The 24,912-nt window shown below is 37.5% G+C and overlaps 1 protein-coding gene across 1 annotated transcript in view; it reads right to left on the bottom strand.

Moving 5' to 3' along the window:
• Positions 1-23,901, bottom strand: part of LOC112766455 (protein HEAT STRESS TOLERANT DWD 1-like) — a 56,791-nt gene extending 32,890 nt beyond the window's left edge. Inside the window, exons 1-8 of the mRNA XM_072221696.1 lie at positions 23,593-23,901; positions 20,546-20,677; positions 20,073-20,354; positions 19,885-20,007; positions 18,848-19,027; positions 18,654-18,767; positions 18,391-18,530; positions 18,237-18,309 (exon numbers count right to left, since the gene is read on the bottom strand). Of these exons, the coding sequence (XP_072077797.1) occupies positions 18,237-18,309; positions 18,391-18,530; positions 18,654-18,767; positions 18,848-19,027; positions 19,885-20,007; positions 20,073-20,354; positions 20,546-20,677; positions 23,593-23,901 (1,353 nt within the window). The remainder of the gene's footprint in view (positions 1-18,236; positions 18,310-18,390; positions 18,531-18,653; positions 18,768-18,847; positions 19,028-19,884; positions 20,008-20,072; positions 20,355-20,545; positions 20,678-23,592) is intronic.
• Between the last annotated feature and the right edge of the window lie 1,011 nt (positions 23,902-24,912).

The raw sequence follows: 24,912 nt of genomic DNA, 5'->3' as shown, positions 1-24,912 counted from the left end.
CTGCGCTTATGTGAAGAAGCTAGAGTACCTCTCGAAGAATTTGAAGAAACTGACGTGGTATCTATTGGAAAGCCTCTCACCAAGGAGAGATTGGAATTTGTCACCACAACCCAATTGGAGAGGCAACCTTTAGCAAGAAAAAAGAAAAGGAAAGAAGCAAGACAAGAGAAAGAGCCTCAAGAAATGGAAGAAACAAGTACCTTGAACATGAATTAACTCCAAGCCGATTTGGAAGGAATCTCTGGGCAATATTCACAAATTCAAAGAGGCCAAGAGGAACAAGCTCAACAACAAAGGGACCTTTGGCAGGTAATGAATCAGCAAAGAGAAGTTCAAGTTCAATGGATGAGTTAGCAAAATGAATATCAAACACACGTGATGGAACTACAACAAGAACAATATGCCAAGATGTATGAAGCCATCAACAATTCAACTGTTGAATATGAAAGATCCATGGAGAAGGTAATACAGGAACAAGCTCAACTAAGGAAAGAGCAAGCTCAGCAAAGGGAGCTTCTCCATAGGTTGGATGCTAGACATGATACATTTCACAGTGAATTCAATTAAAACAGAATGTTCAAGGAGGCCAGACATAGAGACAGAATTGACTATGATATATGCACCCAAGAAAAACTCAGCTATCTTTGTGGAGCACCCCTATTGCTCAACCCACAAATCAAAAGTTTTAATGAAGCACGCAAGGTATTTGAAGAGCAGGAACTTGCAAGGGTGAGATTCAATGCTGAGAGGCTAAAGGAGAAGTTGATAAGCTCAGGAATATGGAAAAGAGAAGAGGAGGACTCAACAACAAAACAACAAGGAGAAATAAGAAAGAAAAAGAAAGAAGATCCAAAGGGCAAAGAAAAGGGACATAAAGACTAAAGGTGGTGAAGTTCTTTTCTTTAGTACTTTATTAAATAAAGAAGATGTATGTCTGAAACATGGTATACCTTCTAAGTTGTTTCCCTTTATGCATTCTCAGTTATGTTGTTTATTCCATGTATCACTCACATGCTTGGAATGTTTGCTTGTCTTAAATACTTTTACTTGTCAATGGAATAAAAGATGTAGTTTGAACAAAGACAGAGAGAAATCTAGCCTAGGAGAACAAGATTGTCTGATACAAAGTGTTAGTACATATATGCTTTCATTGTGAACGAATCAAGAACTCAAGAAATCAAAAGGAGTTAAGATGCTTGCTTATACAAAACTAGTTGGTTAAGGGTTATAAGACTCAAGAAGTTAGAAGCACAAAGATCCTTAACAATGGAGTAATACACAAAATTTTGAAGAACAGAAAAAGAGAAATAAAGAAAACAAAGAACAAAGAATGAAAGGCTAGGCATCAATGACAAAATTTGGATATGTGTCTGTGGTGATTGATGTTAGGAGACATACTTGGGCTAGTAAATCCGAGGGGTGTTTCATCACCCGGTAACTTGAGTTAACTAACTCGGGATTATCGATTGAAAACTCACATTCAAGAGTAGCTCTATAACAGAACATTTAGCTCTATAACAGAACATTTAGCTCTATAGAGTTAGTTAATCCCGAGTTAGTTAACTCAAGTTACCGGGTGATGAAGTACCCCTCGGATTTACTAGCCCAAGTATGTCTCCTAACATCAATCACCACATACACATATCCAAATTTTGTCATTGATGCCTAGCCTTTCATTCTTTGTTCTTTGTTTTCTTTATTTCTCTTTTTCTGTTCTTCAAAATTTTGTGTATTACTCCATTGTTAAGGATCTTTGTGCTTCTAACTTCTTGAGTCTTATAACCCTTAACCAACTAGTTTTGTATAAGCAAGCATCTTAACTTCTTTTGATTTCTTGAGCTCTTCATTCGTTCACAATGAAAGCATATATGTACTAACACTTTGTATCAGACAATCTTGTTCTCCTAGGCTAGATTTCTCTCTGTCTTTGTTCAAACTACATCTTTTATTCCATTGACAAGTAAAAGTATTTAAGACAAGCAAACATTCCAAGCATGTGAGTGATACATGGAATAAGCAACATAACTGAGAATGCAGAAAAGAAAACAACTTAGAAAGTATACCATGTTTCAGACATAGATCTTTATTTAATAAAGTACTAAAGAAAAGAACTTCACCATCTTTAGTCTTTATGTCCCTTTCCTTTGCCCTTTGGATCTTCTTTCTTTTTCTTTCTTATTTCTCCTTGTTGTTTTGTTGTTGAGTCCTCCTCTTCTCTTTTCCATATTCCTGAGCTTATCATCTTCTCCTTTAGCCTCTCAGCATTGAATCTCACCCTTGCAAGTTCCTGCTCTTCAAATACCTTGCGTACTTCATTAAAACTTTTGATTTGTGGGTTGAGCAATGGGGGTGCTCCACAAAGATAGCTGAGTTTTTCTTGGGTGCATATATCATAGTCAATTCTGTCTCTATGTCTGGCCTCCTTGAACATTCTGCTTTCATTGAATTCTCTGTGAAATGTATCATGTCTAGCATCCAACCTATGGAGAAGCTCCCTTTGCTGAGCTTGCTCTTTCCTTAGTTGAGCTTGTTCCTGTATTACCTTCTCCATGGATCTTTCATATTCAACAGTTGAATTGTTGATGGCTTCATACATCTTGGCATATTGTTCTTGTTGTAGTTCCATCATGTGTGTTTGATATTCATTTTGCTGACTCATCCATTGAACTTGAACTTCTCTTTGCTGATTCATTATCTGCCAAAGGTCCCTTTGTTGTTGAGTTTGTTCCTCTTGGCCTCTTTGAATTTGTGAATATTGCCCAGAGATTCCTTCCAAAGCGGCTTGGAGTTGATTCATGTTCAAGGTACTTGTTTCTTCCGTTTCTTGAGGCTCTTCCTCTTGTCTTGCTTCTTTCCTTTTCTTTTTTCTTGCTAAAGGTTGCCTCTCCAATTGGGTTGTGGTGACAAATTCCAATCTCTCCTTGGTGAGAGGCTTTCCAATAGATACCATGTCAGTTTCTTCAAATTTTTCGAGAGGTACTCTAGCTTCTTCACATAAGCGCAGAATAGTACTAGGATATCCTAGCCAGCTGTCTTGTTTGACCTTCTGAGCTATGTCAATGATGTTCTTGGCTATAATTTCTCCAACATTGATCTCCCCTCCTTTCATTATGCAGTGGATCATTATTGCTCTATTCACTGTCACTTCGGAATTATTTGAAATAGGGATCAATGATCTCCTCACTATGTCATGCCATCCTTTTGCTTGAGGTATGAGATCACCTCTTCTGAGTTTGAGTGATTGTCCTTGTGAATCCAACACCCAATCCGTGCCTACTTTGCACAGGTCACCTAGCACATCTACATACCTTGGATCATTTTCAACTCTTTCCTCATAGCTAGCTTGTTTGAACCGTTTTGGTTTGACCTTTAGCACCCTGTTGATGGTGTCTGGACTAAAGTCAACAGTCACCCCTCTTACATAGCTCATGTATGACTCTTCATCATCAAATTCTCTTATCACATTAGTGTAAAACTCATGGATGAGAACCATGCTTACTTCTTGAGGTTGATTACAGAGAAGCTCCCATCCCCTCTTTCTAATTATTTTTTGTATCTCAGAGTATTCCTCTTTTCTCAGCTTGAAAGGTAACTCCGGGACAACGTCTTTGCCTGTCATCCAACTAAAGATGCGCTCATTGTGTTTGGATTTGAATCTTCTTCGATCAAAGGTGTTTTGTTCTTCTTCTTCTACAGGTTGCTTGTCCTTTCCCTTATTAACTCTTGATGATGAGGCCATTGAAATTCAATTACAAGGGTCAACTCTTCCAACACCAAACTTAGAGGAATGCTTGTCCTCAAGCATAAAGAAAATGTTTATGAAGGGGGTGTAGATGGATATGTTGACAAGGTAAGGAATACAAGCTTGAAAGTGATTGTGAGAGGGAATGAAGAAGGGGGTGGTTCGGGTAGGCTAGGGGAAATGGTGCACTCTAAATTTTGCTGAGCAAATCATAGGATCAAAGCCAAAATCTGCGAAGCAAGGATGATTTAAAAGTTGAGTGATTTCGGCTGAGGTGAATTGATGAAATGTGGTGATGGAGAATGGTATATATGAGTGAGGATAAAGTGAGGTTTGATGATTGTGGTTGGAGTGGTTAAAGTGATATTTATTATGGGGGAATGGTCTTGAAGGTTCGGTCAAGGCATGGGGAAAATGAATCTTCTTTGCCTAATGCATGCTAAGGTGTTTTCCTCAATGCACACAATCCAAGGTATATATGGATGTACAAAACCCAAGGCACATGTGACTTCTCCTTTCTTTTGTGTGTGTCCGTGATCCTTTCTTCAAAATTCTCCCATCACTTCTTTCTTTCACTTCCCTGCAGCAAGAATACAAAGGCTTTAGAATTTCTTGTATTTGGACTCATACTTTTTTTTTTGTTTGATGATTCCTTTCATATCACTGAAAGAAATAACTACACTGTTGCTCTATGGTCTAGCATTTTCGTATATGTATGGACACCAAACTTAGTTTGTGACTAAGTGTTGTAAAAAGAAACTTTTGCAATTATTTCAAGATTGGCCACACCAAACTTAGTTCCTTGCATACACTATGTGTTAGTTCACTCTTTATTCTCTTAGATGTTTATGATACAACTTCTCATTATTGATCACTAAAGCATGAAAATAAAAGACTCCTGTGCATGGGTTGCCTCCCATGAAGCGCTTGTTTATCGTCCTTAACTTGACATTGCAGCTCTTTTGCTCATGTTAGTAAGTGCACATTTTCTTCCTTGCTCCAGGGGCCACCAAAATAAAGTTTCACCCTATACCCATTAGCTGTAAAAGTCTGTTTTGAAGCTTCATCAAGTAATTCCACATAGCCATGAGGGGATACTTTGGTGATGGTGTATGGACCAGTCCATCTAGACCTGAGCTTTCCAGGGAAAATCTTCAGTCTTGAGTTGAATAGCAACACCTTTTGGCTTGGTTCGAATGTTCTTTGGGAAATCCTCTTGTCATGCCACCTTTTTGCTCTCTCTTTGTATATTATGGCATTTTCATATGCCTCCAATCTGAATTCCTCCAATTCATTGAGTTGTAGTAACCTCTTTTCTCCTGCTGCTTGAGCATCTAAATTCAAAAGTTTGGTGGCCCAAAAGGCTTTGTGTTCAAGCTCCACAGGGAGATGGCATGCCTTCCCATACACCAGCTGAAATGGAGATTTTCCTATGGATGTTTTGAATGCTGTTGTTCTGTATGCTCAAAGTGCATCATCCAGCTTCCTAACCCAATCCTTTCTTGTTGCTCCCACAATTTTTTTCAGAATCCTCTTTAGCTCTCTGTTAGCAAGTTCAGCTTGCCCATTTGTCTGTGGGTGATAAGGTGTGGCCACTTTGTGAGTAACCCCATATTTGTGGAGTAGAGAATTTAATTGCTTGTTACAGAAGTGGCTTCCTCCATCACTTATAAGTCCCTTGGGCACTCCAAATCTAGTGAAGATGTTTCTCTTTAGGAATTGCAATACCACGTTGGTATCACATGTAGTGGTGACTATTGCTTCTACCCATTTTGAAACATACTCCACTGCCACCAAAATGTATTTGAATGTGTAGGATGGAGGGAAGGGTCCCATGAAATCTATTCCCCACAAATCAAAGAGCTCCACTTCCAAAATGAACTTCTGAGGCATCTCATTTTTCTTTGTCAAACCCCCTATTCTTTGACATTCATTGCAATGGCTCACAAAGTCTCTAGCATCCTTGAAGATGGAAGGCCAGTAAAAACCACTTTGAAGCACCTTTGCAGCAGTTCTTTCAGCTCCAAAATGGCCACCATAGCTTGAGTTGTGACAATGCCATAGTATGTCCTTCATCTCAACCTCCGGTACACACCTTCTTATCATTCCATCTGGGCATCTTTTTGAATAGAAATGACTCATCCCAGAAGAAGAACTTGGCCTCATGTAACAACTTTTTGACTTGTTGTTTTGTGTATTCTTGTGGGATGATCCTTCCTGCCTTGTAGTTGGCCATGTCTGCGAACCAAGGGATATGTTGAATTTGCAAGAGATGCTCATCTGAAAATTCTTCATTTATTGATTGAAGATTGTCTTGACATGCATCTTGTGGCACCCTTGATAGATGGTCAGCAACTTGATTTTCACTACCTTTCCTATCCTTTATCTCAATATCAAATTCTTGTAGGAGCAGTACCCATCTGATTAGCCTTGGTTTGGCATTCTGTTTTGACATAAGATACTTAAGAGCAGCATGGTCAGTATATACTAAAACTTTAGATTAAATCAAATATTGTCTAAACTTATCAAAAGCATATACCACAGCTAGTAACTCTTTCTCTGTTGTGGTGTAATTTCTTTGAACTTCATTCAATACTTTACTTGCATAGTAGATAACATGAAGCTTCTTTTCCTTCCTCTGCCCTAACACAGCACCAATTACAAGGTCACTTGCATCACACATGAGTTCAAAAGGCAATCCCCAACTTGGGGGTGTGATGATTGGTGCTGTGGTGAGCTTAGCTTTTAGAGTTTCAAAGGCATGTTTACATTCATCATCAAAGAGGAAAGGATTATTTACCAACAGCAGATTGCTTAGTGGCTTTGCTATTTTGGAAAAATCTTTGATGAATCTTCTATAGAATCCAGCATGCCCTAAGAAGCTTCTAACAGCTTTCACACTAGTTGGTAAAGGAAGTTTTTCTATAATTTCTACTTTTGCCTTGTCAACCTCTATACCCTCTCTTGAAATTTTGTGACCAAGAACAATGCCTTTGGGTACCATGAAATGGCATTTCTCCCAGTTTAAAACCAAATTGGTTTCTTGGCACCTCCTCAAGACTAAGATAAGATAGTGCAAGCAAGTATTGAAAGAATCACCAAAGATAGAGAAATCATCCATAAAGACTTCAATAAATTTTTCTACCATGTCCGAGAAGATTGATAGCATGCATCTCTGAAAGGTAGCTGGGGCATTACACAGTCCGAATGGCATTCTCCTGTAAGCAAAGACTCCAAAAGAACAGGTAAAGGAGGTCTTCTCTTGATCCATGAGGTCAACTACTATTTGGTTATATCTAGAGTATCCGTCAAGGAAACAGTAATAAGCATGGCCAGCCAGCCTTTCCAGCATCTGGTCAATGAAAGGAATGGGGAAATGGTCCTTTCGTGTGGCATCATTCAGCCTCCTATAGTCAATGCACATCCTCCATCCAGTCACTGTTCTTGTTGGAATAAGCTCATTCTTCTCATTGACAATAACAGTCATCCCACCTTTCTTTGGTACTACTTGAACTGGGCTAACCCATGGACTGTCAGAGGGGGTAAATGATCCCAACTTTACATAACTTCAGTACTTCTTTTTGGACCACCTCTTTCATTGTGAGATTCAATCTTCTCTGAGGTTGTACCACTGGTTTAGAATTTTTCTCCAATAGTATCTTGTGCATGCATATGGCAGGGCTTATGCCTTTCAAGTCATCAATGGTCCATCCCAATGCCTCTTTGTGAGCTCTCAATACTACAAGTAACTTTTCTTCTTCCTCTGCACTCAATGTAGAATTGATGATCACTGGTAAGCTGTCCTTTTCACCAAGAAATGCATATTTAAGATGAGGGGGTAGTGGTTTCAACTCTTGTTGTGGTGCCTCTTCTTTCTTAGCTTCACTTGGTTCCTCTGGTGTGTCCAATTTGTTCTCTTCTTGTCCTTGGATGTCCTGGACTTCCTCCTGTTTCACTTGATGGTTTATTTCAAGTACTTCTTCAACCAAAGAATCCACCACATCAATCCTCATGCAACTCTCTTTCTTAACGGGGTGTTGCATTGCCTTGAATACATTTATGGTCATTTGCTCATCATGTACTCTGAAAATCATCTCTCCCTTTTCCACATCAATAATTGTTCTAGCTGTAGCCAAAAAGGGTCTACCAAGGATAACTGAGTTGCTCCCCTCTTCGTCCATATCTAGAACTACAAAATCAGCTGGAAATATAAAGTTCCCCACTTTCACCAAGAGGTTCTCAATTACACCATTTGGTATTTTGATAGATCTGTCAGCATGTTGGAGTGACATCCTTGTGGGTTTCAACTCTTCTATCATCATTTTCTTCATCATGGTAAGGGGCATTAAGTTAATGCTTGCTCCCAGGTCACAGAGTGATTTGTCAATGGCTATACTCCCAATTGTGCATGGTATGAGGAAGCTGCCTGGATCCTTGAGTTTTGGTGACAGTCCCCTTTGAATAATGGCGCTACACTCTTGAGTGAGAATCACTGTTTCTTTCTCTTGCCAACTTCTCTTCTTGGTGATTAATTCTTTAAGAAACTTTGCATATAGTGACATTTGTTCCAAGGCCTCTGCCAATGGGATGTTAATTTCAAGTTTCTTAAAGATTTCCAAGAACCTTGGGAATTGTTGATCTTTCGTTCCTTTGTGTATCCTGGTTGGGTATGGAAGCTTGGGTACATAGACTTTCACTCCTTCATTCTTGTTCTCCTGTTGTGGCTTCACATTCTCCTTGTTATTGGAGTGGTTGTCTTGAGTGGGTGTCTTGCTTTGTGGCTTTTCATCTTCTTTGCTTTCTTGAGGTGTTGATACCTTGTCTTCACCTTGCTTGCTTGTTGTGCCTTGCTCTTTGAGTTTTGTTGCTTCCTTGTTAGAACTTTCTCCAATTACTTTGCCACTTCTCAACTGAAGAGCTTTGCATTCTTCTATTGGGTTGGGTACTGTGTCACTTGGGAGGACATTGGTCGGCCGTTCAGCTTGTTTAGCCAATTGTCCCACTTGCCGTTTATTTAGGCTGGATACAATTGCAAATCTTTTATGATGGGATTATTTAGGCCACAAAGACTTCTTTGAATAATTTTGCGGGAGGATCTCTTCACATGAAGAAAACCACTGAAAAGGCTCTAGAGTTGATTGAGATGGTTGCTAACAACCAGTATTTATACTCTTCTGAAAGAACCGCCATGAGAAAGGAAGTCATGAAACTAAATGCTCTGGATACTATTCTTACTCAAAATAAAGTCATGTCTCAACAAATAAATGCCATTACTCAACACTTGGGTGGATTACAAATTTTAGCTATTAATACCCAAGATGCTCCTTATGACATGAGTGGTGAATTTCCACATGGTAAGAATTATGATTATGGTCAATTTTCCTCTGAACAGGTTAATTACATGGGTAACTCCTCCAAACTCCCAATAATAACCCTTTTTCCAAGACTTAAAATTCGGGTTGGAGGAATCACCCAAATTTTGGATGGAAAAATCATCCACAGAAGCAACTAAATTTCAACAACTCTCCTCAGGTTAATTTTCATCAGAGCAATTTCAACAACAACCATCAGTTCCAGTCCTCTTAACAATACCATGCGCCCTCTCCTTCTCAGAAACCTAATTTGAAATCTCTAGTTGCATAACTCTTCAAGAATACTAATAATTTCATGCAGGAAACCAAAGCTTCAATTAGAAACTTGGAGGTTCAAATAGGTCAATTAAGCAAGTAAGTAACTAAGAGGCCTCCACATACCTTCCCTAGTAATACAATGCCCAACCCAAGAAAAGAGTGCAAGGTCATACATTTGAGAAGCGGTAAGGTAGCAGGTACAGAGGTACAAGTTAGTGAGGAGTCGGTTGAAAAAGAAGTTCCGAAGAAGACTCAGAACAAAGTAGAGCACGTCCCTGAGAGGCATCCAAACAACCTTTTTCCGGTTGATGTTGAGCAATATGAAGTAAAGTCTCCAGTGCTTGAGTACAAGCCAAAAATTCCATATCCTCAAAGGCTTCAGAAGGCATCCAAAGACAAGCAATTTTCAAGATTCTTAGAAGTCTTCAGGAAGCTTTAGATCAACATCCTCTTTGCAGAGGCTCTGGAACAAATGCCTCTTTTTGCTAAATTCATGAAGGAATTGTTGACCAATAAGAAGAATTGGAAAGAGACTGGAACCGTTGTGCTCACCAAAAAATGCAGTGCAATTATCCAACAGGATCTCCGTGAGAAGATGCAAGATCTAGAAAGTTTCTTAATTCCTTGCACCATTGGAGATTACTATTCAAAGGGCATTATGTGATCTTGGAGCAAGCATCAATCTCATGCCACTTTTTTTTATGAGAAAGCTCCAAATTGATGAGGTAAAATCCACTAGAATCTCTCTTTAATTTGTTGACCGTTCAATTAAATTTCTTCTTGGAGTTGTTGAGAATTTATTAGTGAAAGTAAAACCCTTTATTTTTTCTGTTAATTTTGTAATACTGGATATGGAAGAAGATGTGAATGCTTCTATTATTTTGGGACGACCTTTTCTAGCTACAGGAAGATCACTTATTGATGTGCAAAATGACGAATTAACTCTGAGAGTCAATGATAAAGAGGTTGTCCTTAATGTGCTTAAGACCTTGCAACATCCTAGTGATTCTGAGGAGTGTATGAAAGTTAATTTAATTAAGCCATTGATTCAAGAGGTCTTTGAAACAGAAGAGCTTGATAGTGTTTTGGAACTCCCTTCAGAGGATGATTTGCTAGAGATTGATGATTCACCACCACAAAAAGGGGAAACATACACACATGCTAAGGAGGAAAGGCCACCCAAGCCTGAGTTGAAGCCTTGCCTCCCTCTCTTAAGTACGTTTTTCTAGGCGCGCAGAATTTCTATCCAGTGATTATTAGCTCCTCTCTGAGTCATGATGAAGAGGAGGCGTTGATACAGGTGCTTAGAAACCACAAAAAAGCTCTTGGGTGTACCATTAGTAACTTAAAAGGGATAAATCCGACTATGTGTATGCACAAGATTCTACTTGAGGAGGATGCTAAACCCATAGTGCAACCACAAAGACGGCTAAATCCATAAACAAGTTATTTCCAAGAAAGGAAGCGTGACAATGGTCAAAAATGAGAAGAATGAGCTGATTCTTACACGAACCGTCACCGGGTGGCATATGTGCATTGACTATAGGAGGCTCAACACTGCAATTAGGAAGGACCACTTCCCCTTGCCTTTTATTGATCAGATGCTTGAGAGGTTAGTTGGACATGCATTTTATTATTTTTTAGATGGTTATTCTGGATATAATCAGATTGCAGTGGACTCTCAAGATCAGGAGAAGACGGCATTCACTTGTCCTTTTGGTATATTTGCTTACCGAAGGATGCCGTTTGAATTGTGCAATGCCCCAACAACTTTTTAAAGTTGTATGCTTTCAAAATTTTCTGACATGGTTGAAAAGTTTATTGAGGTATTTATGGATGATTTTTCTGTATTCGGTAATTCTTTTAATTCTTGTCTGAGACATCTTTCCTTAGTCTTGAAGCGGTGCCAAGAAACAAATCTTGTTTTGAACTGGAAAAAATGCCATTTTATGGTGACTGAAAGTATTGTTCTTGGGCATCAGATTTCAAGTAAAGGAATAAAGGCTGATAAAGATAAGGTGGAGATAATTGAAAAATTACCACCACCCACTAATGTAAAGGCAATCCGAAGTTTCTTAGGACATGCAAGTTTTTATAGAAGGTTTATAAAGAATTTTTTTTAAATTGCTAAATCTCTGAGCAACCTCTTGGTTGCAGACATTCCTTTTTGCTTCAATGATAATTGTTTACATGCTTTTGAAACTCTGAAAGCTCAGCTTGTCTCTGCACCCATCATAACTCCTTTTAACTGGGATTTACCGTTTGAATTGATGTGTGATGCCAATGACCATGCTATAGGGGCTGTCTTGGGGCAGAGACAAGACAACCTTGTGCACGTCATTTATTATGCTAACCGTGGGCTAAATGACGCACAAAAGAATTATACAACTACAGAAAAAGAATTATTAGTTGTAGTTTATGCTTTTGATAAATTTAGGTCCTATTTAATTGGTTCTAAAGTTATTATTTATATTGACTATGCTACTTTTAAGTACATTCTTACCAAACAGGATGCTAAACCAAGATTGATCAAGTGGGTGTTCCTTCTTCAGGAGTTTGATATTGAGATTAAAGACTCAGGAAATGGTCAAAGAATCAAGTGGTTGACCACCTTTCCAGAATTGAGCCTGAAGATGTCGTGCAATAACCCACTTTCTGTGAATGAGACTTTTCCTGATGAGCAACTCTTTGCTACACAGAGAGCCCCGTAATTTGTAGATATTGCAAATTACAAGGCTATAAGGTTCATCCCAAAAGAGTATACTAAACATCAAGTGAAGAAGCTGTTCGGTGATTCTCAGACGGTATCATCCGATGATGTATTCCAGATGAAGCACATCAAATTCTTTGACATTGTCATGGTTCCGAGTACAATAGCCACTTTGGTGGTGAGAGGATAACAACAAAGGTCCTCCAGAGAGGTTTTTATTGGCCGACTCTTTTTAGAGATGTTCGAAATTTTGTGAGAAAATGTGACAAATGCCAGAGAGCTGAAAATATTCCCAACCATAATGAGATACCACAGCAAGGAATATTAGAGATTGGGTTGTTTGATGTTTGGGGTATTGACTTCATGGGACATTTTCCTCCTTCATACTCAAACAAATACATTTTAGTGCCAGTGGATTATGTGTCCAAGTGGGTAAAAGCAGTAGCTTTACCCACTAATGATGCCAATGTGGTGATGAGCTTTCTTCAGAGATATATCTTCAGCCGATTTGGTGTCCCAATGACACTAATCAATGATAGGGGCAATCACTTCTGCAACAAACAGCTGGACTCTCTTCAGAAATATAGAGTCCGTCATAAGGTAGCTACCCCCTATCAACCTCAGACAAATGGACAGGTTGAGGTCTCTAATAGAAAACTCAAAAGGATTCTAGAGAAGACCATTAGTGCTTCAAGAAATGATTGAGTTAGAAAGCTTGATGATGCTCTCTGGGCATACCGGATGACTTTCAAGACTCCTATCGGCATGTCCCCATATCATTTAGTCTATGACAAAGCCTGTCACTTGCTAGTAGAGTTGGAGCACAGAGCTTACTGGGCAAAGTTCCTGAACTTTGATGCCAAAGCTGTAGGAGAGAAGCGGCTCCTCCAACTCAATTTGTTCGATGAATTCAAAAACTCAATATATGAAAATGCTAAGCTCTATAAGGAGAAGACAAAGGTGTGGCATGATAAAAGGATAGCCACAAGAACATTTAAGCCAGGCCAGAAAGTCTTACTGATTAATTCAAAGCTCAGGATTTTTTCTGCGAAGCTGAAATCCGGTGGTCATGACCGTTTGTAGTAACTAGAGTGTCTCCTTGTGGTCATGTGGAACTCCAAGAAAAAAACTCTGACAGAAGGTTCACTGTCAATGGCCAGAGGCTAAAGTACTATTTCGGAGGCGAAGTTAATCGTCAGAGGTCTGCTCATCTGCTGACTTAGCAGAGCTGACCGTCAAGCTAGTGACGTTAAAGAAGCGCTTTTGGAAGGCAAATCAATTTTTAGTATCTTTTGATTTTATATTTATTTTGGTTTTATTTACTTTATTCTAGTTATTTATAATTTTTCTTCTTTTTACGTGTATTTTAGTCATGCAAAGTGTTTATAACAGGAACATGTGCAATCAGAAGAGAGTTCAGAATATTCTGAAGGAGTTTCTATTTGGGTGTCTCGGTGCTAAACCCCGCGACCTGGCGTTTGGCGCCAAGAGACACGCATTTCGAAGCAGAGTCACTGTGATGGTGGTGCTAAACATCGAGACCTGACATTTAGTGCCAAGACACACGCATTTCAAGGAGAAGCCACAATCTTAGTGGCGCTAAACACCGAGACCTGATGTTTAGAGCCAAGATGCATGTATTTCGAGGAGAGGCTGCTGTCTTAGTGGCGCTAAACGTCGAGACCTGGCGTTTAATACCAAAGGTGCTCCAATTGATGATTTAGTCACTGTGTTGGTGGTGCTAAACACCACTATCTAGGCGTTATGCGCCAGGGTATATATATATAAAACAAAGCGGGGGCAGCTCTAACCGCTGAAACCTGGCGTTTAGCGCCGAGTGCATCTCGAATACCCCTTCGTGGGGATTCAAATTTTGAATTTGGGAAAGGGTGTGGCCCCACTTTTACACCACCTCCCTCCTTGCCAAATCATCTCCCCTCCCCCCACCCCCAAATCTCTCTTCCTCAACGTACACCCCACCAACCCCCTTCAATTCCATACAATTCTTTTCCTCCCTATTCATTCCCCTTCCATTCCCCCAACCCGTAACCCCCTCCCCTTTTCTCTATATAAACCCTTTTTTACCCCCACTCCATCCCCACTTATCACTACCTTTTTATATATTTTTTCTTTCTTTTTCATTAGCACCTTTTTTTACTTTCTCTTCTCTTTCACTCCCTTTCTCCAACCAAAATTATTTTTTCTTGTCCCTTTTGCTACACACATATTCTCTCCTTTTTTTTTTATTTTGTTTGCTCGTAGACGAACAAAATTTTTAAGTTTCGTGTTACGTCGCTTGTTCTTTGACTGTTATACATGGCACCAAAGGAAGGAATATCCTCTTCAAGGGAGAGGAAGGAAAAGGCTCCTCAGACCGGTCTATTTGACACCAATTGGTTCAGCTCTAAAGTGCACGAAGAGCACTTCTTTGAGATCACCAGTAAGAAGAAAGTGATTCCAAAAGTCTGGTTTGATCTCAAGCCAGATAGGTATCCGAAGATTCAGGAGCAGATACAGAGAAGAGTCTAGAAAACGTTATGTAACCTGCAGACTAAAGTGGGTCAGCTGAAAGTCCAAAAGTTTTATGAAAATGCGTGGATTACATACAAGCATGTGTGGGGTGTGAATCACAGTGCCAAGAATTACCGCACTATGGTAAGAGGGAGGATTCTGGACTTTGGCCCAAAAAATGTAAATGGAAGCACTCCAACTGCCACCTCTGAGGAATGATGATCACTTTTACAATGAGAGGATGTGTGGCGATCGGAGGCATGATCAGATTCTTGCAGACATATGCCTCCCAGGAGCCCAATGGAGGCTGAATTCAGAGGGGCAAGCAAATCAACTCGGCCGGCAGGATCTAAAGCCGGTGGCATGAGGATGGTTGGAGTTTATCCAACGCTCCATTATTCCAACTAGTAACCACTCTGAAATTACTATAGATCGAGCTATTATGATCCACTGCATCATGCTATGGTATAAGGCGGAAGTGGAGCTCACAATTCCACAGCAGATATACAGCATTGCCTCTAACGCCTCCACACACGCCAAGCTGACCTTCCCACGTCTCATCCACCGCCTCTGTGATGCCCCAAGAGTGTGCTTAGAGAATGACATTCTCATTCCCACAGAAAGGCCGATCTCTAGGAGGACTATAAAGTATGCCAGAGAGTATGCAGGAGCCCCGAGAGATGAGCCCGCAGCTAAGAGAGAGCATGTTCTCCCTCTTCAATAGGAGCAGCCCATGATACCTCAGGGACACTACTTCCTACCGCAGAAGTATTAGCATCAGCCGACCTCTTCCATTGAGCAGCTGAGGATTGACTAGGATGGTCATGGTGCCCTCTTTCAGTAGGTTTTGACTGAGCAGCAGAGCCAGCGCTAAAAGCTCTCCCAGATGAGACTTGACATAGGGCGACTGAGAGGATACCATGGAGCTCAGCCTAATGGAGTTGACAACCACCAGGATGTCTGAGGTGGTTAAGTTTTCTTTCGTTCTATTTCTCCTTTCCGTTCTTATTTTATTATTTCTTGTTTTCTGTTGATTTACTTTCTGTCATTTGCATGATCTTTAGTGTTTTCGGTCTGTTTAGTTTATTTTAATTGTTTTTATTTTTATATTTATTTTAAAAAGATGCCTCATGTATAGTTCACTGAGCTTAAAATTCAAAAAAAAAGGAGAAAAGCGGTGTAATGCATGAGCAGTTGAGTTTATATTTAGAAATGTCTTATTTAATTAGATGGTATAGTATTTATCTGTAATTTTGAATGCATGAAAAAGAACAGTGCATATTTAATCTTGGAACAAAGGATGTCAATTCATTAAGAACAAGAATTTAGAGAAGTATTATGAATTCTCTAAAATTAAACAAAAAGTTGATCCTTGAAACAAAAGAAACAACAAGAAAAAGAAAATAAAAAGTAAGACCCAAGACTCTGAGCATCAATAGCTAGGAAGGTTAAATATAATCAAAGCTCAAAGAGCTGTTTTCCTATCTATATGCTTGTAGTGTGATCGTGTCAAGTAACTCTTGAGACATAACACTTATAGTCAAAGCCAAGTGCAAATAAAGAGAAACCAAATGCTCTGAGCACCACTGACTAGAAAGAATCAATAGAAAAATCAGAACTCAAAGAGTTCCCCAGTTAAGTGCTTGTGGTGTTTCTGTGTCAAGCAAAGCTTGAGACAAAACATTTAGAAACACGGCTAGGGTCAAGGTGTAAAGCACCAAAGAAAAGAAAAAAAATGTTGTGTTCAACGATTAATTAGAAGTTAAAAGAGAGAGAATTCATAATATTATCCAGATTCTAGTTCTAAATGATATTGGCATTCCTAAGCTCCCAAGGGATAGTGAGATGCCAAAACTATTTATGATTACAGTGTTATCAACCCCACTCATAAGATAGACGGGAACTTAATTGAAAACTCAACTCTTAAGCAAACCCACATCTCAGGTTCATATTGTTTTCAATTGCTTGAGGACAAACAACAATTTAAGTTTGGTGTTCTGATGCGTGAGCATCTTTTCTATCTTGTCTTAGTAATTTAGATGTGGATTTGTTGAGTTTTTATGAGATTTTGGTGTTTTATACCATCACGAATGCTACTTTGAGTCGTACTGCTATTTTGTTAATTACAGAAAAAATTTGGGCGAATTTGACAGATTTTGTTCAGAAGAAAGGTGAGAAAAATAGTTGCTGTCAAGCTAGCGCTAAACGCCACAAGCCTCGAAATTCGTGCAAGCATTCTGTGAAACTGGCGTTTACTATTCGGCGTTTAGCGCTTAGTGCCAGGTACCTCGTAATTTGTGCAAGGACTCTGTGAAGGTGGCGCTGAATGCCCACTACTCGACATTTAGCGCCAAGTGATTCGAAAAGTTGAAATTACATTCTGTTTGGTGGCACTAAATTCCACTGCTCGACGTTTAGTGCCAGGTCCGCGTATTCAGGTGGGGACCACACGTGCAGCAACAATCCAAGAAAGACTTATTTTAGCTTTTAGTTTAATTTTTGAATGAAGAAAAGATATTAGTAAGTTTTAGAATTTTAATTTTGTATTAATTAGGATTAGATATAAAAGGAGAAAAGATTTAGCCCTTCGAGCTCTCTTCTTCCTCTTCCTCTTCCTCATTCCGCACTTTTACACTTTTTTACTCGAGATTTTTCTCTGAGCCATGAGCAACTAAACCTTCATTGTTAAGTTTAAAAACTCTGTTTATTTTAATAGATTAATACTATTGGCATTCTACTCTTAATCAATGCACTGATTTAAATTCAAAGATTGATTTCGTTCTTCATTCTAGGAATTAGAATATATTGGAAGATAACTCTTTGAGTCGTACTGCTAATTATCTAGATTTAACGCAATCCGTGACGTATAATCGCCTTATTTTTGGGTACTTAGGGTTTGTGTGGCTCATAAACTAAAATTGGACTTAATCTTCTAATTTAAATTAAGTAACCAAGGAATTGGTGGTTGATTTAGAGGGGATTAAATTACTAAGAAATTAGGGTTTAATCACTTAAACTTTGCTATGAATTGAATATTTGCATGATTAAAGTAGTTGATAAGAATTGTTAATCCGGAAATTTAAACATCTCCAAAGTTTTAACTATTTTTTCATACGATTTTCACCAACCATTCACTGTTTGCTCTCTTGCATTCTCTGATTTACTGTTTTAGGCTATTTGAACTTGAAACCACTCATTTTAGCTTGTCTAACTAGCCTAATCACTTAACTATTGTTGCTTAATCCATTAATCCTCGTAGGATCGATACTCGCTCACCTGAGTTATTACTTGGTATGACCCGATGCACTTGCCAGTTTTTTTTTTTTTTTTTGCCCACGGTATTCCCCAGCCCGACAGGCCAAGGACTAATCCGTCGCGGATCGGAGCTTCATTTAAGAGTCTGCCGCTGGCCAATGGGCGGGATTCGAACCCCCGACACTTGCTTAAGCAGACGAGTGAGCTGACCACTCAACCAACCCAAGTTGGTTATGCACTTGCCAGTTAGTTTGTGGTATTTATAAATCGGCATCAAGTTTTTGAAATTGAGATCCTTATTCTGAATGAAAGCATGTTTACTATTTTATTGTTTTTCTTTAAGGGGATAGCAGGGTGATCTTGACCGCTATAATATTAGAGCTCATACCTCGAGCAATCTCAGATCACGAATGGAAATTGTCCCATCATCACTCCCTGAGGCAAACATACAACTAGCCAACCTAGTACAATCAAGTAAAAAGTAAGAAAGACATATAGAATGACAGTGAAATAGAAGCATCATAAAGTGAATGCATTAATACCTGTTCCATGGCATTACATTCACATCAGCATTATGTGCTTTAAAAGATGCCGCTGGCAACTTCCCCCATCGGGTATCCCATATAGCAATGCTTCCATCCACGGAACAAGAAGCAAAAACATGAGGCTCTGTAGGGCTCCACTGCAGGGATTAATTGCACATACATCTCATTTTACATAAGAAAAACTACTTTTACATTGCAGATAGGACTGCAAGAATATTCGAAGTATAAGAGCAGCTAATGCTTTTTGCATTAGTACATACTTGCAGATCTTCAACACTAGCAGTATGCCCAACAAATGGAGTATTGTCAATATTCCATGTTGCAGCAGCCAGCAGACGTAGGTTCCCAGAGATAAATTCAATTATTGCAATCCCCTAAAAACCTCATATTTCACATAAGACGTGCTAGAGTAAAATGTAGCTAAACAGGGAAAAAGAATATAACCAAATATTACCAGATAGTCAGATACAAGCCTTCCGGCTCCGGGAACAAGAAGACTCCAGTCTATAGCATAACCTTCATATTTGTGTTTATGTTTATAAAGGGGGGCCTGATTAAAAACTGCAGCAGCTCCTTGGACACCCTCTGTTTCTGACTCTGCTAGAGCATTCAGATGAGAGCTTAAGTCCCAAACCTACAAATCAACAAGTTAACTACCAGATTGTATACTAAATGGAAGAAGGTATGACAGAGAGTAAGAATGAAGTGGAAGTAAATTTTTATGATTGAAAAATACTTTTTATTATAACATAAAAATGCATCTTTCATGTTGGTTGCAGCTAATAATTAAGGAGTTTTCAGAAGTTTTAGTATTTTTTGTGCAATTAGTACTAATCAACCACATTTGCCTAGAGCTAGAATTTATCATATCTAATTATACTATTTACTAGCTTTGAAATTTGTCAGAAATGTTGTATCGCTAATTGTTGTAGAACAAATGGTAAAAGCATGTAGTCTTATTTGGTGCAAACAAACTTATGGCTTGGGGTCCCATTTGGTTTCTCTATAAAGGACTAAACAGAGTGCCATAATAGAAAGATTTATATGAAGTTGAGCCAAAGTTTTATGATTCCATATTTTTCGAAATTAAGCTGGCAAGTTATGTAAGCACAAGATAGTAACTAAATGAGCAAAGTCCTACCCACAATACTTAACTGTTGTTTTTTTTTTTTTTTGGCTTTTCTATGAGCACTTTGGAGGTTTTTTTTTATACTTTGTCATACTTATGGGCTATGGCTTTGTCATATCAATTTGACCAGTTTAAATGACTTAAACATCCATGACACCCATTTTCTCTGAAAACAAACTCAAATTAGAAAAGCAATTTCTCATCATTTATATGGGTTTATTTTACTTCAATGTTTTTTCTATCATATTGACCACCTCTCTGTTACAAGCATTTGTGGTATATTTTAATTCGGAAGACAAGGGAAGATCCAGTCAAAATTCAGTTCAAATTAGAAAACTAAAACATATGGATGAAAGTCTAACCTGTACATAACCAGTATCTGCCCAAGCTGCACATATATGTGGGTTTTGTGACATGGAGCGTATACCGTTGACGCATCCTTCATGAGTTACCTTCCGCAACTGCAAATGTGAGAAGACTGAAATCTTAAGATCAATTTATAGAAAAGTTAATGAACGTAACAAATACAAACAAAAATCAGGTTAGTTGCCTGCAAAGTAGGACCCCGAGCTCCATGTTCATCTTCATCGTCACTATCATCCTCACTATCACTATCCTTACCATCCCTGTCACCTTCATGTTTAGGCAGCAGCTCACGTCTCTTCCCAGTAATATTTGAAACTTTAAATATTCCAGTAGAATTCCAAGAAGCTTTCTCCGCCTTGAGTGCATTCAACATCACAACAATATGAAATTGGCAAACAATAGAAGTAAAAGTGAAAATAGATAGAAGACCCAAAACAATTAGATATACAAAGCTTGATATCAACTTCTACGTGAAAGTGGAAAATGATAATTAATAGCAAAAACATCTAAGTTGATTAAATCTTTAAACTCACCTAAGTCCCTGCCATGAAATATACAATGTGGGGGAATTTTGTTCGAACTAAGCCCAGAGTGTCACGAACAATATCAAAGCTGTTAAAATATATTCAGCTTTAGATTATGCAAATTCTACTCAACAATGCTTTGATCGTGAAGAGTGTTGTAAGCAGAAGGATCACACTGAAGCTCCTCACCTTCCTCCAACTTGTCCACACCAGGATGTTGCGGCACCGAAGAACACGAAGAAGAACCTTCCCCTTTCTTCGAGCCCTGTATTCACTTTCGTTCCACAAAAATCCAAGACAAAAAAAAGCAGCAGAAATTAAATTGAGGTTGAAGAAGAGGAACCTTGTTTATTCTCTTGGCTTTTCATACGGTGTTGAATCCCGCGAGTCATCTTCAAATTAGTTCAAGTTCTTCGTAACGAAAATGGGGGTTTAACTGTTTCAAGGGTTTTTGGTTCTCCTGTTCCCTATGCAGCTATGCTGCTGATGCTGTGCTTCTCCATGTAATGAGGTTTATGGCATGGCAACTACTCTAATAAAAATGCTAAAAATATTTTTTTATGACGATGTTTGTTTAAAAAATGTGATTTATTTATTTAGTAACATTTTAAATAAAAGTAATATTTTTATTTTAAATAAAAATTAAATTTTACAACTTATCATTCAATGATTAAAATAAAATATTCTAGCCACCAGCATAACATCTTGTACTGTAACTCACTCCCTCTAAAAAAATTTAGGCCAATTTTAAGGTGATTACGGCTTTAGGAGTTGGTATTTAAATTTTTTTTAACTTATCTAATAAGTTTTAATTTTTTAAAAATTATTTATTTTTATAATTTTTTAAATTAAACATTAATTTTTAATTTTTTTTTTTTTTTGTAAGTAGACATGACTTTTTAAATACCATAGCATTCACCAAAATTTTAAAATTATGCAAGAAAGACCCGTTAATAGCCATGTGTCATGCACATGGTATGCAAAGTACCATTTTCATCAACCAGCCCAAACTAGCTGGACTCAGGCCGGGTCTGGCTATGAACAACCATAGGTGGATGGTGTATTCTTAAATTTTAATGTATAAAAATATAAGAAAATTTAAATATTCTAATTAAATTTTCTTCAATTTCAAAATATTTTATTTGATTGAGGTAATTATATTAATTATGTTTTAAAATAATTTATTTACAAAATATAGTTAAATTATATTCATCAATAAAATATATAGTTGATTTTATTATTTATTAGTTATAACCGTTAACTAATGTATATAAATGTTAAGAAAATAGAGATATTACAGATGAGAAATTGTAGTAAATTTCATAGATTGTCTTGTTTTTGTTTTATGCAAGAGCTAAACTATATACATAGAGATATTACTAACTAACTTCATAAATATTCATCTACTAATTACTAACTCTTAACTACTTATTATTACTTTAATATGTCTCCTCAAATTTAAGTGTCAATTTGGATTTGAAACTTAGTGAAAACAACATAATAAGAGAAAGAAACAGCTGAAATACTACCGAAAAGATGGCGAACTAAAAAAAATATGGCAAACTGCCGGATAGGTGAAAAACGATCAGAGAGATAGTGGTTCAAAAAACGGGTTGAATATTACAAAATCGCAGTTAAAGGAGACATGAGCAGCGCAATGATGCAGAGGAGGACGCGTGCGGCGCGGTAACGCAGAGGAAGACACGCGCGGTGGCGTACATGAAGATGCGTGTGGCATGCGATGATGCAGAGGAGAACGCGTGCGGCGCGGTGATGCAGAGGAAGAAGGAAGACGCGTATTGGAAAACTGATATCATATCCTCTTCAAGGAGGATACCATGACTTTGATACTACGTTAAGAAAATAGAGATATTACAGATGAAAAATTGTAGTAAATTTCATAGATTATCTTGTCTTTGCATTACATTTACATAAGAGCTAAGCGATATATAGAGATATTACCAACTAACTTCATAAATATTCATCTATTAACTACTAACTCTCAACTACTTATTATTATACCATGTAAAGAAAATAGAGAAGAAAACAAAAAAATTGATATTGTATATGTTGTTATTTGTTTGATACAAGAGCTAAGCTATATATATAGAGATATTATCAACTAACCTAATAAATATTCATCTACTAATTATTAACTCTCAACTAGGGGTGGCAAATGGGGTAGCCCGCCCCGTCCCGCCTGCCGAAAGCCTACCATTTGGCAAGCTGTCCCGAATTCCTCTCCCACCCCGCCTAATAGTGGGTTGGCGGGCTAAACCCGCTAATTTTCAGTTTTTTTTTAATTAATAAATCATTAAATATTAAATAATATATATAATTTTTCAACCATTTCAATAAATTTAAAATTTCTAAATGCATAAAAAAATTATAACATCTAAATTTACAAATATTAAAGTCTTTATAATTCTAAATATGTAATAAATATAGTCATGAACCAAAACATATAATTAAATATTGGGGAGTGCTAGGTAAATAACGACCATCTTGAACAACATGAACAACCACCAATCAAATAGAAATACACTACATCCTAATTTAATGATACTAATTAAATTTAAAATTAATTTACTCTTTTAACCATGTTAATTCACATTGTTCACACATTGTTCAAAAATGTTGTTGGTTACCTATACTTTTCCTTAAATATTTTCAAGTCTCTAATCAATTAAACATAGAACATAATACAAATTATAACTTAGAATATCTTCAATTGTCAGCTTCAATTAGCCAACGAGCTATAGCTCAAGTGGCATAATCTCCCCATCCTCACCTAGAAGTCTCGGATTCAAGTCTCACTCCTAACTTTGAAAAAAAAAATTATCATCTTCAATTACAAAAAAAAAGAGGCCTGTCGAGGAAACCCACCCCGCCCCGCTGAAACTCGCCAAAGTCTGCGGATTAGGCAATGCGAGTTGGGCGGACTTTTTAATTATGGCGATTTTAAATTTTCAGCCGGGCCCACCTTTTTTGACGAGTTACACAGGTCGGCCCAGCGGATTTTTGCCCGTTTGTTACCCCTACTCTCAACTACTTATCATTACTTTAATATGCCTCCTAAACTTGGGTTTGAAACTTAGTGAAAACAACATAATAAGGAAAGAAACCGTCAAAAAGAAATGCCAATGAAAGTACTAGAAGAGTGGCGAACTATCGAAATACTGCCGAAAAGACGGCGAATCGAAGGAGGGAGAGAGCGCCTTTACAACTATGAGGGAGAGAGAAGAGGTAGACAGAGAACCGAGCCACAACGAAGCATAGTGGAAGATGCGAGGGATGCGGTGATGTAGAGAAAGACGCGTATGGCGCAGTAGCGTAGAAGAAGAGGAAGACACGTGCGGCTTGGTGATGCAGAGAAATAAGCGTGCAGCGCGGTGACGACACAGGAAAAAGTGTGTGCAGCGCGGTAACGCAAAGGAAGAAGGCCAGGAATGAGAGGACGGCTGCCTTGTTGAGTTTTACTTCTTCCATTGTTGTAAAGAAAGAGAAAGATGAGTGAAGAAGGAGAGTGTTGATGATTAATGTTTATGTTTGGACTGATGCAGCGGCTGCACACACACACAGAGAGAGAGAGAGAGAGAGAGAGAGAGAGAGAGAGAGAGAGAGAGAGAGAGAGAGAGAGAGAGAGAGAGAGAGAGAGAGAGAGAGCATTTAAAAAAATAAAAATATTACAAATGAGAAATTGTAGTTGTCTTTGTATTATACAAGAGCTAAACTATATATAAAGATATTATCAACTAACTTTATAAATATTCATCTTATAACTACTAACTTTTAACTACTTATTATTACTTTAATAACTACTTATTATTACGTTAATAATAAATGCATTTTGTAGAGAAGAATGAAGTTAAATTTTTTTTCTTTTAGAATATTAAAATTGCTTGCTTTTTCAATAGCCAAAATCTCTTATTAAAACTTTTTAAATTTTAAAATTTTTTCTAGACAGAACATAGTACTTTACCATTAAAAATATTAAATACATTCTAAAATTATATCTCCTCCTTTAATTACCTCATCCGCATACATTTTAATTATTTTAAAATTTTGTTGAAAAATTTGTAAAAAATACATTTATTTTTCTAATATTCTCATAAAAAAATACTATAATATTGAGTTTCCACTTTCGTTATTTTAAATTCTAAAAAAAATGTTCACAACAAATAAATTAACCACTATATTTAGTAATAAATTTTCGTGAAAAATTTTACAAAAATAAAAAAAAATTTCAAATATTAGAGTGGCATATTATGGTGGTTATTTAGTGAATGAAGAAAATATGAGAACCGTTAAAACAAAAAACCAAATTGTTGTTAATGTTTTGTTTTAATTTTTTTTTTATAAATGAATAAAAGATAATGGTATTACCGATTTTTTATTTCAGAAATTTTAAAATTGTTTGAATACAATTCGTTACTTACAATTTAGGTAAATTAAATATTTGTTAACTTTAACAAAAAAACCATCAAAACTTACCGATTT

Source organism: Arachis hypogaea, chromosome 17, assembly GCF_003086295.3.
Source record: "Arachis hypogaea cultivar Tifrunner chromosome 17, arahy.Tifrunner.gnm2.J5K5, whole genome shotgun sequence".
Classification (NCBI taxonomy): Eukaryota; Viridiplantae; Streptophyta; class Magnoliopsida; order Fabales; family Fabaceae; genus Arachis; species Arachis hypogaea.
Note: the sequence above shows the minus strand (reverse complement) of the source record. Positions and strands in the feature narration are given on the sequence as shown.